Source organism: Mirounga angustirostris, unplaced genomic scaffold, assembly GCF_029215605.1.
Source record: "Mirounga angustirostris isolate CCGP_5_RB_7025 unplaced genomic scaffold, mMirAng1.0.hap1 SCAF_11, whole genome shotgun sequence".
Lineage (NCBI taxonomy): Eukaryota > Metazoa > Chordata > Mammalia > Carnivora > Phocidae > Mirounga > Mirounga angustirostris.
In genome coordinates this window covers 65,854,443-65,869,914 of record NW_026991719.1, presented here as the reverse complement: position 1 = coordinate 65,869,914, position 15,472 = coordinate 65,854,443, and the positions used below count along the sequence as shown (strand labels likewise).

At 36.6% G+C, this 15,472-nt stretch overlaps 1 protein-coding gene across 2 annotated transcripts in view; it reads right to left on the bottom strand.

Moving 5' to 3' along the window:
* SH3BGRL (SH3 domain binding glutamate rich protein like) overlaps positions 1 to 10,482 on the bottom strand; it is a 93,585-nt gene extending 83,103 nt beyond the window's left edge. The window contains exon 1 of one of the 2 annotated variants that reach the window (XM_045879912.3): positions 10,210 to 10,482. In XM_045879912.3, the coding sequence (XP_045735868.1) occupies positions 10,210 to 10,254 (45 nt within the window). In that variant the 5' untranslated portion in view covers positions 10,255 to 10,482. The remainder of the gene's footprint in view (positions 1 to 10,209) is intronic. The other variant, XM_045879904.3, reaches the window with a different exon arrangement.
* Positions 10,483 to 15,472: the final 4,990 nt, after the last annotated feature.

Below are 15,472 nucleotides of genomic sequence, written 5' to 3'. Positions count from 1 at the left end.
GACCTAAATGTGAGACAGGAATCTATCAAAATCTTACAGGAGAACACAGACAGCAACCTGTTCCACTTCAGCCACAGCAACTTCTTGTTAGACACATCTCCAGAGGCAAGGGAAACAAAAGTAAAATGACCTATTGGGATTTCATCAAGAAAAAGCTTCTGAACAGCAAAGGAAACAGTCAACAAATCTAAGAGGCAACCTAAGGAATGGGAGAAGATGTTTGCAAATGGCATATCAGATAAAGGGCTAGTATCCAAGATCTATAAAGAAAGACATACAAATGGCCAACGGACACATGAAAAAATGCTCCATATCCCTTGGCATCAGTGAAATACAGATCAAAACCACAATGAGATACTACATCACAGCAGTCAGAATGGCTAAAATTAACAAGTCAGGAAACAACAAATGTTGGCAAAGATGCAGAGAAAGAGGAACCCTCTTACACTGTTGGTGGGAATGCAAGCTCATACAGCCACTCTGGAAAACAGTATGGAGGTTTCTCAGGAAGTTAAAAATGGAGCTACCCAGGACCCAGCAATTGCACTAGTAGGTATTTACCTCAAAGATACAAATGTAGTGATCCAAAGGGGCACCTATACCCCAATGTTTATAGCAGCAATGTCCACAATAGCTAATCTGTGGAAAGAGCCCAATGTCCATCGATAAATGAATGAAAAAAGAAGATGTGGTATATATATACAATGGAATATTACTCAGCCATCAGAAAGGATGAATACCCACCATTTGCACTGACATGGATGGAACTGGAGGGGATTATGCTGAGCGAAATAAGTCAATCAGAGAAAGAAAATTATCATATGACTTCACTCATATGTAAAATACAAGAAACAGCGCAGAAGATCATAGGGTAAGAGAGGGAAAACTATACGGGAAGTCATCAGAGAGGGAGAAAAACCATGAGAGACTCTTAACTGTAGGAAACAAACTGACGGTTGCTGGAGGGGAGGTGGGTGGGGGATGGGTAATTGGGTGATGGGCATTAAGGAGGGCATGTAATGTTATGAGCAATGGGTGTTATACACAACTGATGAATTACTGAACTCCACATCTTGAAACTAATGATGTACTATATGTTGGATAATTGAATTTAAACTTTAAAAAAAGTTGCTATACATTTTTACAAAAACAAAAGCAAAATAGGCACATAAATTAATGCCTACCCTTCCAACTTCAAATATTTTCAAGAAATCTTCTAATGGTATCAAATGACAGTCCTTTTTGCAAGTGTGGGTATAGAATTAAGTCATAATTTCTCACTCATTAAGAGACAGTCTACCTACTTTTCCTTATGATTGTTTGTTGGAGCAATTCATGTTTTGACAACCCAAGAATTCAGATCTTGCCTTTTTCTTCCCCCAGAATCTCTTAACATGAGCTACTGCACAATAAGGTATCTAATCGTTGTATCAGTAGCCCCTTTTTAAATGTTCTCTATATATTCCAAGCAATAATATACTTATGTACTGTTTCCCTAGTTTTACACATTATCCTAAAAGTATAATTCTAATATTTCTTTATCAAACCCCATTATGTATTAAAAAAATCAAATCCATCCTTATAAATGAGTGATTTTCAAAAAGTAATTTGATATTAATTTATAAAAAATCTACTTGGTCATCTAGACATAAATTATTTAGATAAGATTGTGTTAGATGTTTTGTGTTTTAAAGCATCGTATAGTGCATTACTTCTCATGAAATCTAGAGTCACTGACTTTCAAAAGTACACACATACTGTGTGGCTGGTGGGATCTCTCCGGAACAGTCCCTGACATTTGGGCAGTATAAGATTTCCCTGGGTTGTATAGTTTTAGTTGTTGAGGTCAACATTTTGGTAGAGTCAGATTGAATTCCAAGTGAGATATATAAACTCTCTTAAAGCCCCCATGCAGAGTCTGATCATAACCATACCATTTTTAAGGGGATATAAAACACATACCAAACAAATATTATTATTTAATTTAAACTTCAAAATGTAATCATAAGTCCTAATGCAACTGGACAATAAGTCGATGTTTAGTCACAGTTTCCTTATAATATTTTTGTTTTTGCCTTTCAACAAGCTTTTCTTTCAAAAAATTCACATAAATTCCAACTCTGGTATAGAATTGGCCTTATTCTGGATCTTGATACACTTCCTACTTATTTCCTTTAAAATTTACCAGGTCTTTGTCTTGTCACCTGTCCGACTCTCTATATTACCACCACCACCCCTGACTGTCCTCTCAACATTTCTTAGAAGATTTAAATTTAATATTCCTAAATTTTTAAGTAGAAATTTACTGAAAAAGCCTTACCCCAACCACTGCATATTTTCAGTTCAAAATAGCTGATTCACAAGACCAATTATGTTTAGGTTTCTGGAAGCGTGAAATCAAATTCTGTAATTTTCAGTAATAGATTCCCAAAACAACACTTATAGAAGCTTTCTTCCATGATACTCTCATTTTATGTCATTTATATTCCATTTGTGAGGGTTATGAGAAACATAGAAAGGTTTAGTGACCTAAAGATCACATAGGCAACAAGCAATTACACATGCCACACCTTAAGGTTACATGCTGTAGCTAAAAGCTTAAAACACCTTCTAAAAACAGTTTGTCTCATCTACTATTAGTTAGACTGCCTTATGCAAGTATTTTTCTTATATTGGGATAAAAGCACATATTCTGCATTCTAAGTAATAGTATATATTGAGCTATTATGACTTTGATTGTCTGCTCTGAAGAACTTTTTTTTTTTAGATAGGGAGAGAGGTGGGGGGTGGGCAGAGGAAGAGGGAGAGAGAGACACTTAAGCAGGCTCCACATCCAGTGCAGAGTCGGATGCAGGGCTCAATCTCACAACTCTGAGATCATGACCTGAGCCAAAATCAAGAGTCAAACACTTAACTGACTAAGCCACCCAGGTGCCCCTGAAGAGTTCTAAGTTCTCTACATGATATACTAGGCCACTGGAATTATTCCTGTTAACAGTTATAAAACAATTAAGAAGTACTTTTCATGATTTTCCAAGTTTATCAGAAAAGCAATTTTGCAATGACTTTTAAATTAGTTTCAGAGCCACATTCACAAGTGGATAATCAAGAAATATTGGGGCACCTGGGTGGCTCAGTCGTTAAATGTCTGCCTTCGGCTCAGGTCATGATCCCAGGGTCCTGGGATCGAGCCCCGCATCAGGCTCCCTGCTCGGCGGGAAGCCTGCTTCTCCCTCTCCTGCTCCCCCTGCTTCTGTTCCCTCTCTCACTGTGTCTCTCTCTGTCAAATAAATAAATAAAATCTTTTTTTTAAAAAAAGAAATATCAACCAGAAGGTCAAATAGCATAATTGTTAAGGCTCTGGCATCAGACAAACCTGGGGGGGGGTGCTTTGTTAGCTCTCTGAGTCTGTTTCCTCTTCTTAAAAATGGACAGAGCAAGATTACTGAATTCATTCACAAGAATTCAGTGATATATGTAAAGTTCTTACCACTATCCCTGCTCACTGACAAAATATTTGCCTGAGAAATTAAAGTGAGATGATTTATCATATTTTTAATATATTATGTAATTGTCTATGCTCATCTTCCTTCTAAATCAACTTTGAAATATCACGCTGCACAGAATGGTTTGTAATATCATGCAGCTACTATTTTTTCATGCAACTACTATTAAGTATGTATTTACTTTTAATTGTAACATCGAGAAATATGCTGCACTTGATGAAAATAATTGGCTAAGTGGTAGTGGTAAAATAGACAAAATTTTCTCATATTATAACTGTTAACTGAAATAAATATTCTCTGGTATTTAAAAGGTAAAGTACTATTTGTCTTGACTCACTGTTGGAAATCCCCGAAGCAAAAATGTATGGCTTTAATTCCAACTCTGATAAGGTCTCATTTCCAGAAAGGACTAAGCCAAAGGGACAGAACTCAAAGACTAGAATCCAAGTCATAGCAGCACTGCCTTACTGATGAATTTAGAAGATTTACAGAATCATAAAAAGCCACCTTTGAATTGTGTGGGCCTATAGAGCAACATCAAAATACTTTTCAGGGAAGCGAATCAAAGTCATAAGAGTTCAATATATAGCACACATGCTATTTAAAAATCTGCCCTTGGTTAGGCAATTTTATTAACAAAAAAAGAACTAAAATATATCTGAAATTGATGCTACTAACCACCCCACTTACTTTCCCCAGTCCCACCTAACTCTCATGTACAGATTATGGATGAAGACACATTTGCCTGGTTAGGTATCATCTAGTCTTTTTCTTTCTTTTCAGGTATCATCCAGTTTTAAATGGCAATTATAGTTTCATAGTCACATGACAATATTTTAATGTACTACTGACATAATTCTTGTTTAATACCTATACACTATGCAGATGTGTAAATAACACAGTTTAGGAGTGGGCTCTGGAGTCAGAACAACTTGGGTTCTTTCTTTCTTTTTTCTTTTTAAGCAGGCTCCACACTCCACATGGAGCCCAACATGGAGCTTGAACTCACGACCCTGAGATCAAAACCTGAGCTGAGATCAAGAACTGAGCCATCCAGGTGCCCCCAGAACAACTTGGGTTCTAATCCCAGTACTGTCATTTGTAACTCTTTGATCTTAAGCAGTAATGTTTCTGGGTCTAGAGATACTCCCTCCAATTTAATGAAATAGATCTAATAATAGTACTTATATCGCAGTGTTAATATAAAGATTAAGCTAATTAAGATAATGTACATAAAGCACTGGGCACAGTGCCTGGTATACATATGATGCTTAAATAAATGTTAGCTTTTACTATTAGTGGAGTCAAATCTTCATTAATCATGTTAATGAAGGAGTAATAAAACAAAAAATTAACAACACTGACACTAAATACTTTTAAATATACAATCTTTGAATTTGTCATGATATTTTTAAACTTATATTTAACCTTTGCCTTATGTTCTGGCATCTGCAAAACTTAAAACAACCTGATAAAGCCAAAATGTGAGGGACTGGGCTAGCAAATAATCCCTTTGCTTAGAATTTTGCTAAACTGTCCAAGTGTAAAATGTCAGCTTTGCCTCTCATATTAATAAAAAAAGTCATCATAAATGAACCACCCCTTCTCTCTAATTATACATTTGTTTAATCTTGGTCTGGATTGGAGGAAGTCATTAAGTACTAGGTTTAAAAGGCCTTCCAGTGGACTACAAAGCAGAACTGAAAGCAAACAGATGGTCATAGTAACCGACAGATTCTCAATATGTTTATCAGTAAGGAATGAAATATTACATTCACCCTTGATAATTCGGTTAATTAGCAGAAAATATTTCTCTAAAAGATATATGTTTGTGCAATGTGTATTTTAGAGAATTTATTTTTTTTATTTTTTTAAAAATTTATTTATTTATTTATTTGACAGAGACACAGCAAGAGAGGAAACACAAACAGGGGGAGTGGGAGAGGGAGAAGCAGGCTTCCCGCTGCGCAGGAAGCCCAATGCAGGGCTTGATCCCAGGACCCTGGGATCATGACCTGAGCCGAAGGCAGACACTTAACGACTGAGCCACCCAGGCACCCCTAGAGAAGAATTTAGAGATTAACTACAGAGAATTAGAACATTTGACCTAAATGTGTCTGGGGCTTCAATTTATTTATTTTTTTCCCAGGCCAATCCAGGGGAGAACTGACCTATGGTGTATTGATCAAAACTCCTCCTCAATAGAGAAACTAGTCTTTGAGCTAGAGATAAATCCATCTTATCTTTCTCTTCTACCAGATCATAAATCTAAATTTATACTAAATTTCCAAAACACATTCTTCCCTAAAATCATTTGACTTTTATTTATTTATTTATTTTTAAAAAAGATTTTATTTATTTGACAGAGAGAGACAGAGTGAGAGAGGGAACACAAGCAGGGGGAGTGGGAGAGGGAGAAGCAGGCTTCCCGCTGAGCAGGGAGCCCGATATGGGGCTCGATCCCAGAACTCTGGGATCATGACCTGAGTCGAAGGCAGACACTTAACGACTGAGCCACCCAGTTGCCCCAACCATTTGACTTTTAAATGCTCAAGAATCATCATTGCTGATAATTGTGTTTTCCAAGCCTCTTTAAGTTGGGCCAAATTATTCCAAAAACTTTGCCATTGTTGCTGTGAAATTTAGGAAGTCAGTCATCAAATATAAGGCAGCAAGTTGAAAGCACTGATATTGAGTTCCTGCATTTGCCAAGTGAATGCTGTCATTTTCCACTGTTTAGAGCATAAAAAAGTATGTCCAAACATTCATATGATGAACAGTTTCTGATTTTGTTCTTTTAAGTAGTTTATGAATACCTTTAAACAGCATCCGAACAAACCTTGACAGCTATAACAAAGACCATAGCATACATCAAATCAATGTTCAATTTATAAATGCAGAGTAGGAGCAGCAAAATACTCTGTCACCTAAAAACAATGACTTGAGAATCTTATATGAAGAACTGTAGTTTATTATCCCACATCTATATTATCCAAATGAAAAAAAAATACTGACTAGTGACTCATGCTTTGACAATCACAAGCATTTATTTACTTGTTTTTATAACTTGTGTAGTGAATACAGCCATAAAGAAAAATTATATATATTTCATTTCTTACATGGATAATAATTTATGTTTTAGCAGTCATAAAAGAGATCATTTTTAAAAAATCACTTCATAAGTAAAACCCTCAGAAACCATCTATCCACCACATTCTTAACATTTCTACACCAAGCATACCTAGAATACATAGAGACCATAAAATGGAGATTGTTATGGGTCCAGGGTAAAGAAGTATGAGAAAAAATCCTCCCAAACCAGTCAAAATTTTCCAAGCAATCATCACTCTAGCAATTCTCATCAAAGGCCAATGCTGATTTTTGTTAAAAGTTATTGAAATTTATTAAGTTACACAGGGTCTGTGTTTACTATTCCTTTTCCATTAAATATAAATTTATAGGGCATTACAATCTCGACCAAAAAAAGTGTATACTTCTGTGTTACAGTCGGTCAAGACATGCACAAACAGTTCTGAACAGGCAGAAGTCATCTCCTTTAGACAGACAACTTTGGAATTGCATTCCTGCTAAATGGTTTCCATAAAAAGAAACAGTATTAAGGCCTGAATTTCTATACCTTGACCTATAAAAAACAGTTCCAAATGGGCATGTCTCTATCTCATTCTCTATCTCACTGGCCTTGAGTGAACAGTCATTTACCCCAATTACTGACATTCAACTTTAGACATACTATCCCTCTTCGACATAAACTCCTCATTTTTCTAATCCCTGTATATATATATGCTCAGGCAATTCTTCCACATACAGGGCATAGTCATTTCTGTACCTCTCACCTCATGTTCACATTTATCTTCTCATGCCTCCTCTACCTGAATCACTGGGACAATGTATTTCTTGGTGGTTAAATACATGTTATTGTATTCAAACAGCTTGTGTTGGGTTCTAGTTCTGTGGCTTCCAAGTTATGTGACCTTGAGAAAGTTGTTTAACCTTTCTGAACTTGTATTTCCTTATCTTAAAAACAGAGATAATCATAAAACTTAATTCACAGGACTAGAAACTGTCAAGAAAAAAATGAGATAGTACCTGATACACTTAAGTGTCCCTATTATTATTATTATTATTATTATTATTATTATTATGGCTTTCAATAAATCCATTGCAAAAACCAACCTACTTGCTTTCATTTCTAAACTTTTGAGAAGAAAGGGCTACCTGTATTGCGGCAGAGTTGAGTAAACACTTGAAAACTTCTTTTTTTTTTTTTTAAATCAGGCTATGAGGGAAAAGGAGTCTTGAAATAAAAACAGAGTAAGTTAATATTGTTTTGGACTTATCATAGATTCTCCTCTGCCTGATAAAACATCTAATATTGGTTATTTTTATAACAACCATTAGAAGGGGTCAGAAAACAGTGAGAGATTAAAAATCCAAAACCAAAAGCTTTCTTTTAAATGCTCTTCAGAGAACTGCACTTAGTAACTTATAAGACTATCTCACTTTGAGCAATTGTTGGGTTCCCATTAAGATTTTTGCCCCCAAATTTCTAAATCCTGTGTTAAAAACTATATGGTAGCAATCTTAATGAAAAAAATTTAGGATTGCAACCTGAATAGTCCTTATTTATGTTATAAATGAAGTATATTCACTTTATACTGTTTTAGTACTATTCAAAAGTACCCACGCTTTTTTTAAAAAAAATAAGTATTTTGGCAATATGTATAATTTTGATAACATACTTATAAAAACTATAATTACTGAAACAACACACAAATCTCTAATTACTCATAAGAAAAATTGAAATAAAACAAAAATAGCATAAATATTCCCTATTTGTATAGTCTTCAGCAATCCAGTCCAACAACGTACAAAATAAGAGACAGCAGTCATTTTTTTAAGGCTCTTAGAAACTTAAGTCTTAACAAAGAGAGAGGTACAATTGTTCATTAATAGAAATTCTGAAAGGAGTTTCTTTTTTAATCTGCTTTTGGGGGAGGGGTGGGAGAGCAAGAAAGCAAAGAATAAATAGCAGTATCGGAATTGCATATCACCCAAAATGAAACTAACTTCCTGATCTGTTCAGTCTAATTAGGAATTTAACTAAAGTTATTAAGCTGGTCTTTAAAATTTTACAATTATTGTGTTGGACTTGAGACTCTGAGCAACTCAAATATTACTTTGAAATATCAGAATTAATACATGTGGATAATAATAAGGCAAGTAGCTCATGAAGTAAGGTTCAAAGGCAATATGAAAAGATTTATGTTTTCAAACTAAACTTGCTCAAAAAATATAAAGTATTCTGTAGGAAACTGTTTAAATACAACCACACATGGTGTCCAGAGAAGACAAAATTCAAAGTTCAAGGTCCTTGTGATTTCACATAACCTTCAGTTTTATCCCAAACCCACTTAAGGGGTAAATAAAACAAAACAAACAGTAAAAACATGGACTAGCTGCTGCTCTAAAGCTCAGAAGATGAGGCGGTTACTATGTCCTACATCCGGAAGTCACATATTCTACTCCTGCTACTGTTAGCTTTTCTCTTGAGTTGTGAAAAACAGGCACTTTCATTTATCATGGATATACACTCAGGTTTCACCCCACTTTATCCTATTGCCTCCCACAGCTGCTGAAGAATTGTTACTTTAAATTAAAAGCACATGAATCCAGAGGGGAACTGTCCTATCATTTGAAGAAGCAGCAACTGGAGTTTGCCACTACACAAGAAGCCATTTACTTGTTAGTTGCCTTTTTAGTTCTCAATATATCTTAAGCAGTTAGAAACTGTTAGAAGGAGGGCGCCTGGGTGGCTCAGTCGTTAAGCATCTGCCTTTGGCTCAGGTCATGATCCCAGGGTCCTGGGATCGAGTCCCACATCGGGCTCCCTGCTCCGCGGGAAGCCTGCTTCTCCCTCTCCCACTCCCCCTGCTTGTGTTCTGCTCTCGCTATGTCTCTCTCTGTCAAATAAATAAATAAAATCTTAAAAAAAAAACTGTTAGAAGGAAAATCTTTAGGAAAAAAAAGAAAAAGTCAAAATAAGGGACACTATGGAAAGAAAAAACAGGTCCCTTGTCACGTTTTTAAAAAACCCCACAACTTTGCATCATTGTTCCCCAGTTCCCCTCCCATTCAGTCTAGTTCTAACACTCTTTAGGCTGAATTTGAACACCCTCTCCTACACACTGGCAAAATAACTCTAATTAAAGGGGGACTCACTTCAAAAATAATCACAATGCCTAGTAAGCCTCCACTCAATTGTCATCAGTTAGCACATGTTTTACATCCTTACAGAAGTGCACGCCTGCCCTTCGTCTCATACCTAGAGCACAAATGTCAAATTTTCCACTCCTGAAACTCACCAGTGTGTGATTTTACTTGACTTCTTCCACAACCTTAAAGACCTATTACCACCATCTCCCATCTACCAAAACTCAGTAGCTTTTTTTCTCCTTCCGAGTAGAAATGTGATCTTAACATCATAAGGCAAACAAAAGGCTAAACTCCATGGGAAAATGAAATCGAAGCAACAAAGGAAAGAAAGAGAAGGGGAGGACGGATGGAAGACGCATGTGCCTTCTGAAGTAGCTGCTGCCCAGATGAACTTCTGCAATTTAACGGTTCTGGGGCAGCAGGAGATTGGTGTGTAGGAAAACAAAGGTGGTCTCCCCACCCTCCTTACCGCTGTAGAACCAGAGGAAGATGCAATATACACACGGATCACCATCCTGGGAACAAAGGCCGCTGTTGTTTGGGTCCTGCAAAGGGCTAGAGGCTAGAGAGCAGCTGCAGCAAAGGCTGAAATCCAGCTAGAGGTGGAAGAGAGGTGGGAAGAGAAGGGTGGGGGAAGGTGGAAGGGGAACTCGCCGGAGTCCCGCCTCCTCCCCTGACTGCTTTCACTGAGCTCAGAACACTGCAGTCCCAGCTCCAAAGCCTGGAAAATACAGGCTGCTTTGCATCATTTCTATTTTTTTAAATAGGGAATCTCGAATAGCACCGCGAGATCTGTTGAAACATTTATTTTTGACTATTCTCTCCCCAAGAAGAGGTAGAGGAGAAAGAAAAAGCAAAAGGGAGCACTGAATTAAATTATATTAGAATGAAGGACATATTCCCACAGAAACTGAAAGTTCTGCGCATAACTTCCTGCTCAGAAATGTATGCAAATAAGAAGGCAGATCTTCCTTGAAAGAAGACTATGGTGAATCCAAACACTAATAAGAAAGCCCATGCCTTCAAAGCCTTATGCATTTTAAGACTCCTATTATGTAATGATTATTCTGATGTTAGTTGGTAGCAGAAATTAGGCACTGAAGAAGTGAGCAATGCCACAGAAGATTTAAGTAAATTTTTAGGTCTCCCTAAGCCCATAAACGGCAGGACTGGTTTTCTTTTTGAGTTTTACTTTTTGTTATGATAGGGAATCCTGTCTCTGTGAAAATTTTCAGGAGACCTGACTGGCAAACTCAATAATGGAGGAAGAAATTGCAAACAATAAAAAATTGAAAATACAGTATAGAAAGTGAATGATTTTTGTTTTGTTTTGTTTTTTAACTGACTGAAGAAAGGGAGTTTGAATAATACGTTGCAGGGATGTTGAAATGATGAACAGATCCTATACTTCAGAGTGTAATTTCATTTTCCCAGATTATGTCAAATGAACAGAAATAAGAAACTTTCAGGATGAATGAGAGTGAAGTTATGGAGTCAGTCACCTGTCCTACTTCTTTACTTTTACTTTGCAGTTTTCCCTCCCTCTCCATTCTTGTGGTGTAATCACCTTTGTCTAGGTTCAATAATTGTAATACCTTCTTGACTGTTCTCTGTTCACAGGTTCTCCCTTCTTCAATCTATGTGATTCATACAACAACCTTGAGAGATGTATGTTATTACAACAATTTTACAGATGAAGAAACTGAGATTCAGGAAAATAAGTAATTTTCCCAATGTCTTATAGCTGGTAAATTCCAGAGTCAGGACTCTACCTCAAGTCCAACCAACTTCAAAGGCTACCCTCTTAACCTTCACTGTTTCACATTGCCTGGAACAGGGAAAGTACTCAATAATTGTTAGCTATTTTTCCTCATAGAACATTACTTTCTTATATCATTAAAGACAGTGTAGTCTGAAATACTTTGGATAACTCTTCATTGACTATAAAACCAAACCAAAATTATGATTCTAAGGATCTCCTTCCATGATTCTAACCTACACTATCCATAGTCTTACCCATTGATCCTCCAAGCTAACTTCCCTGCATAATCATTATTGACTCTCCATTGCAATCACCATATTTATTCTCATTTTCATGCCTTTGCTCTTTCTGTCTCATTCTTCACTTTCCCCCCACATCCTTATACCCTAGGCACTCTTATTTTGGAAACACCACTACAGTGTATCAAAATTAAAAAAAAATTCAAATGTACCTATCCTCTTACTTATGAATGTTAAATAAAATATTATTAATATTTTATAACTTTTTTTAAAGTTCAAAATTACTTAGCACCAAGTAATTCATTAAATCATGCTTGATAGTGATTTCTCTGCAACCATTATATATATTTGGGAATTCTGCTACTGTAGAAGAAAAGTCTAAATTCCAAATTGTTTTCAAGTGAACCCCCAGTGAGTATAGTAAAAAGGATTGAGTGAAAGGAAATATGGAGATTGAAAGTGAGGTAGAATTTCTGATTGGGAGATGTCTTCTAGCCCTTATCCTATGCAATATGTATGACCCATATCTACCGGAAATTATTAGACTCTTGTTATGGAACTCTTCCATGTGACAGATAGACTCAATTCTGTCTTATTCTATCTGTTCACCTGTTCCTACACCATATACCCCAATTCTACCACTGTATGTACAGCTCAGTGAAACTGTCTTATACCCTCCAGCTCAGAAGTTGGCCTAAAAATTTAAAACAGGGAACCAAGATGTATATTTTAAGTAGAGCTGTACTTATTCTGACACCATTATCAGTATGAGTACCTGGCCCAGCAAAGGGTATATGGGAGAGAGAAGCATTTTTAAGGACTTACCTGCCATATCAGAAAAGTGCTAAACATTAGGGACTTATATCAGGAAAATCAGTGAGGGACAAGAGGGGAGTAAAACCTGCTAAGAACTGTCCTTAGACTCCATTATCTACAAACATTATCATAAAAATCTCCACTCATACCTCCATAGCCCCATTCTTGTGATTGGGGTAACATCAGATAGTTCCTCAAGGAAATCAACATGCCTTTCCAGTCTAGACCAGGGCAATGCTGGGCTCAAATTATAACATTGTGACAATAGGTTGGAGTGCCTATCGGAATTTTTTCTGAAAAAAATTATTAGAGATGTGGGCAAAAATGTATTGATAAACATACATTGTAGTGTTAACTACAATATAAAATAAGTTAAAAAAAAAAGCAACATGGCCAATAATGCAGAACTGGTTAAATAACTTTTGGAATGTCTATAAAATGGAATCATCTAAACCCATTGAAAATCATATAGAATAACATTTCCTGACATGGGATAATTTTTAAAATATATTCTAAGTGAAAAACAGTCATTTACAAAATAGTATGTATCTTATGATAAATTTTTAAAATATATTTACGTTTTTCCTCCCTGTCACTTCTCTCAACCCTTCATACCCACTCTCATCTATCTCTGACTAGGTTTAGAAGGGGTTATATCAATGTATTAAAAGTGGTATCTTTGAATCATTTATTCTTTACAATGTTTGCTAAGTTTTCTGAACACAGCATGCATTTATTTTATAATATTTGAAAAATTTTAACATTTGGTTAATAAATAAGTAGATTTCCTATGGCAATATGTCACAAATACGATCTGAAAATTCTTTGATCCATCTGCTTTAATCAGGCCTTAATCTTTCGAGTCAAATTATATTAAAAAATGATTTTAGGAACTGCTTTATATAAGATTAAAATGAAGCAAAAAATGACTATTCTAGAATACACATTGCAGGGATGGTTGAATATAGTAAGGAGCAAGTTTCATATAATCTATAATATTAATTTCTAGGATAAAAATACTGGTAAAGTTGGCTCCCTCATATATACAAAATGTTGTCAATAAGGGCCAAGAGATTTTGTTTATACATAAATTGACTGGGGAAATTTTCACTTAGAGTAATACCTCTGAATTAAAATAAATACCAAGAATAATCTTCTCATTCCTGAGAGTTTCAGATAAGGTCCATTGAACTTATTACTTATTCTGCCATCCAGTTAACTACAGATGTAAATTCTATTGTATGGGAATATAGAATAAATAAAGAGTTTTTCTTTTTTCCACTTTATTTATTTATTTTTTTCAATTTAAAAGAGGACATGGGTCCAAATAGAATGTGTTGACCACTAAGAGGCAGGAGGATTGGCTGTATATGTATTTGGCAAATTATGCCCATTTTGCCAAATCAAAACCTGAAGGAAGATTTTCCTGTCCTGTGGACTGGGAACCACAGTAACATTCACCCTGAAATTAACAATGATGAAGGTAGCTTATCATCCTGACTTATTTCTGCCTGATCATTTGTATAATGATCCTAAGTTGTACCTAGAAAATGTAAGAGACCAACTTCTGAGCTGGAGGGTATAAGACAGTTTCATTGAGCTGTACATACAGTGGTAGAATTGGGGTATATGGTGTAGGAACAGGTGAACAGATAGAATAAGACAGAATTGAGTCTATCTGTCACATGGAAGAGTTCCATAACAAGAGTCTAATAATTTCTGGTAGATATGGGTCATACATATTGCATAGGATAAGGGCTAGAAGACATCTCCCAATCAGAAATTCTACCTCACTTTCAATCTCCATATTTCCTTCCACCCAATCCTTTTTTACTATACTCACTGGGGGTTCTGTTTATGATGAGAAAAATCTCCTGTATCTTCAATCTTCTCTCTGTTCTTTCTACCTCCTTGCCTTAACTGATACTTGTTTCTTCAGAACAGCACTTTCCCCTCTCAAGTGGAGACTGCTTATGCTCTCACACCCCACTCAGAGTTAGGAGTCTCCAGGTGGGTTATCTTCAAAAGAGAAGGTCTGCCTAGAAGCTTCATTTTCTTGCTCAGCAAATGGCCCCTGGACAAAAGCAGTACTAATTTACCACTGAGTCTTAGGGAGTTGTAATCCATCCCCATTTCTTACCCTGGTAATTCCTTACTTTCTTGCCTAGGTCTTTGATATTTTCTAAAATTTTAAATTGCCTTTAGCAAAAAGGTTGTTCCAGATCACCCAGTCCATTATTGCTAGAAGCAGAAATATTTCCTATTTTTAAACTGTGAGAAATTAAAAGTATTATTTACCCCATAATAGAAAAAGAAGACTACAAAATGACAATTAAGAAATACTTAATTAGAGGTTGAGGAAAGATGGTGGAGGAGTAGGGGACCCTATTTCAACTGGTCCCCGGAATTGAGCTGGATACCTACCACACCACTCTGAGCACCGATGAAATCAGCCTGAGATGTAAGAAGATCTGGATCTCTACAAACAGAATATCGCAGGTGGTTGGTTTCGAGGTAGGAAGCAGGGAGCCATGATTCTGCGGGCAGATATCGGAGGATAAACAGCAGCAGGAGGGAGCCTGTCCATGGGGATCCTACAGTGCCGGTGAGCGACAGCCTTGCTCACTGGGGACGGGGCACAAACTTGCAGACCGGTAGCGGTGGGGAAAGGACATTAGGACAGCCTCCGGGGTGGAAACCCAGAGCAGCAGGGTCACCCGTGCGAACTGGGAGTGGCTGGTGGTTTTAGAAGCACAAAGGGCAGAGACATGACCCAACCTGGAGGCAGGACTGGGAGTGCTGCGGAGGGGTGCACAACCCAGGATGCTGCAGTTTATTGCAGCACGGAAAGAAACGGAGACAGTGTGGCCTGGAGCACTCACTGAAGAACAGATTGTGATCTCTCTGCTCTGAAG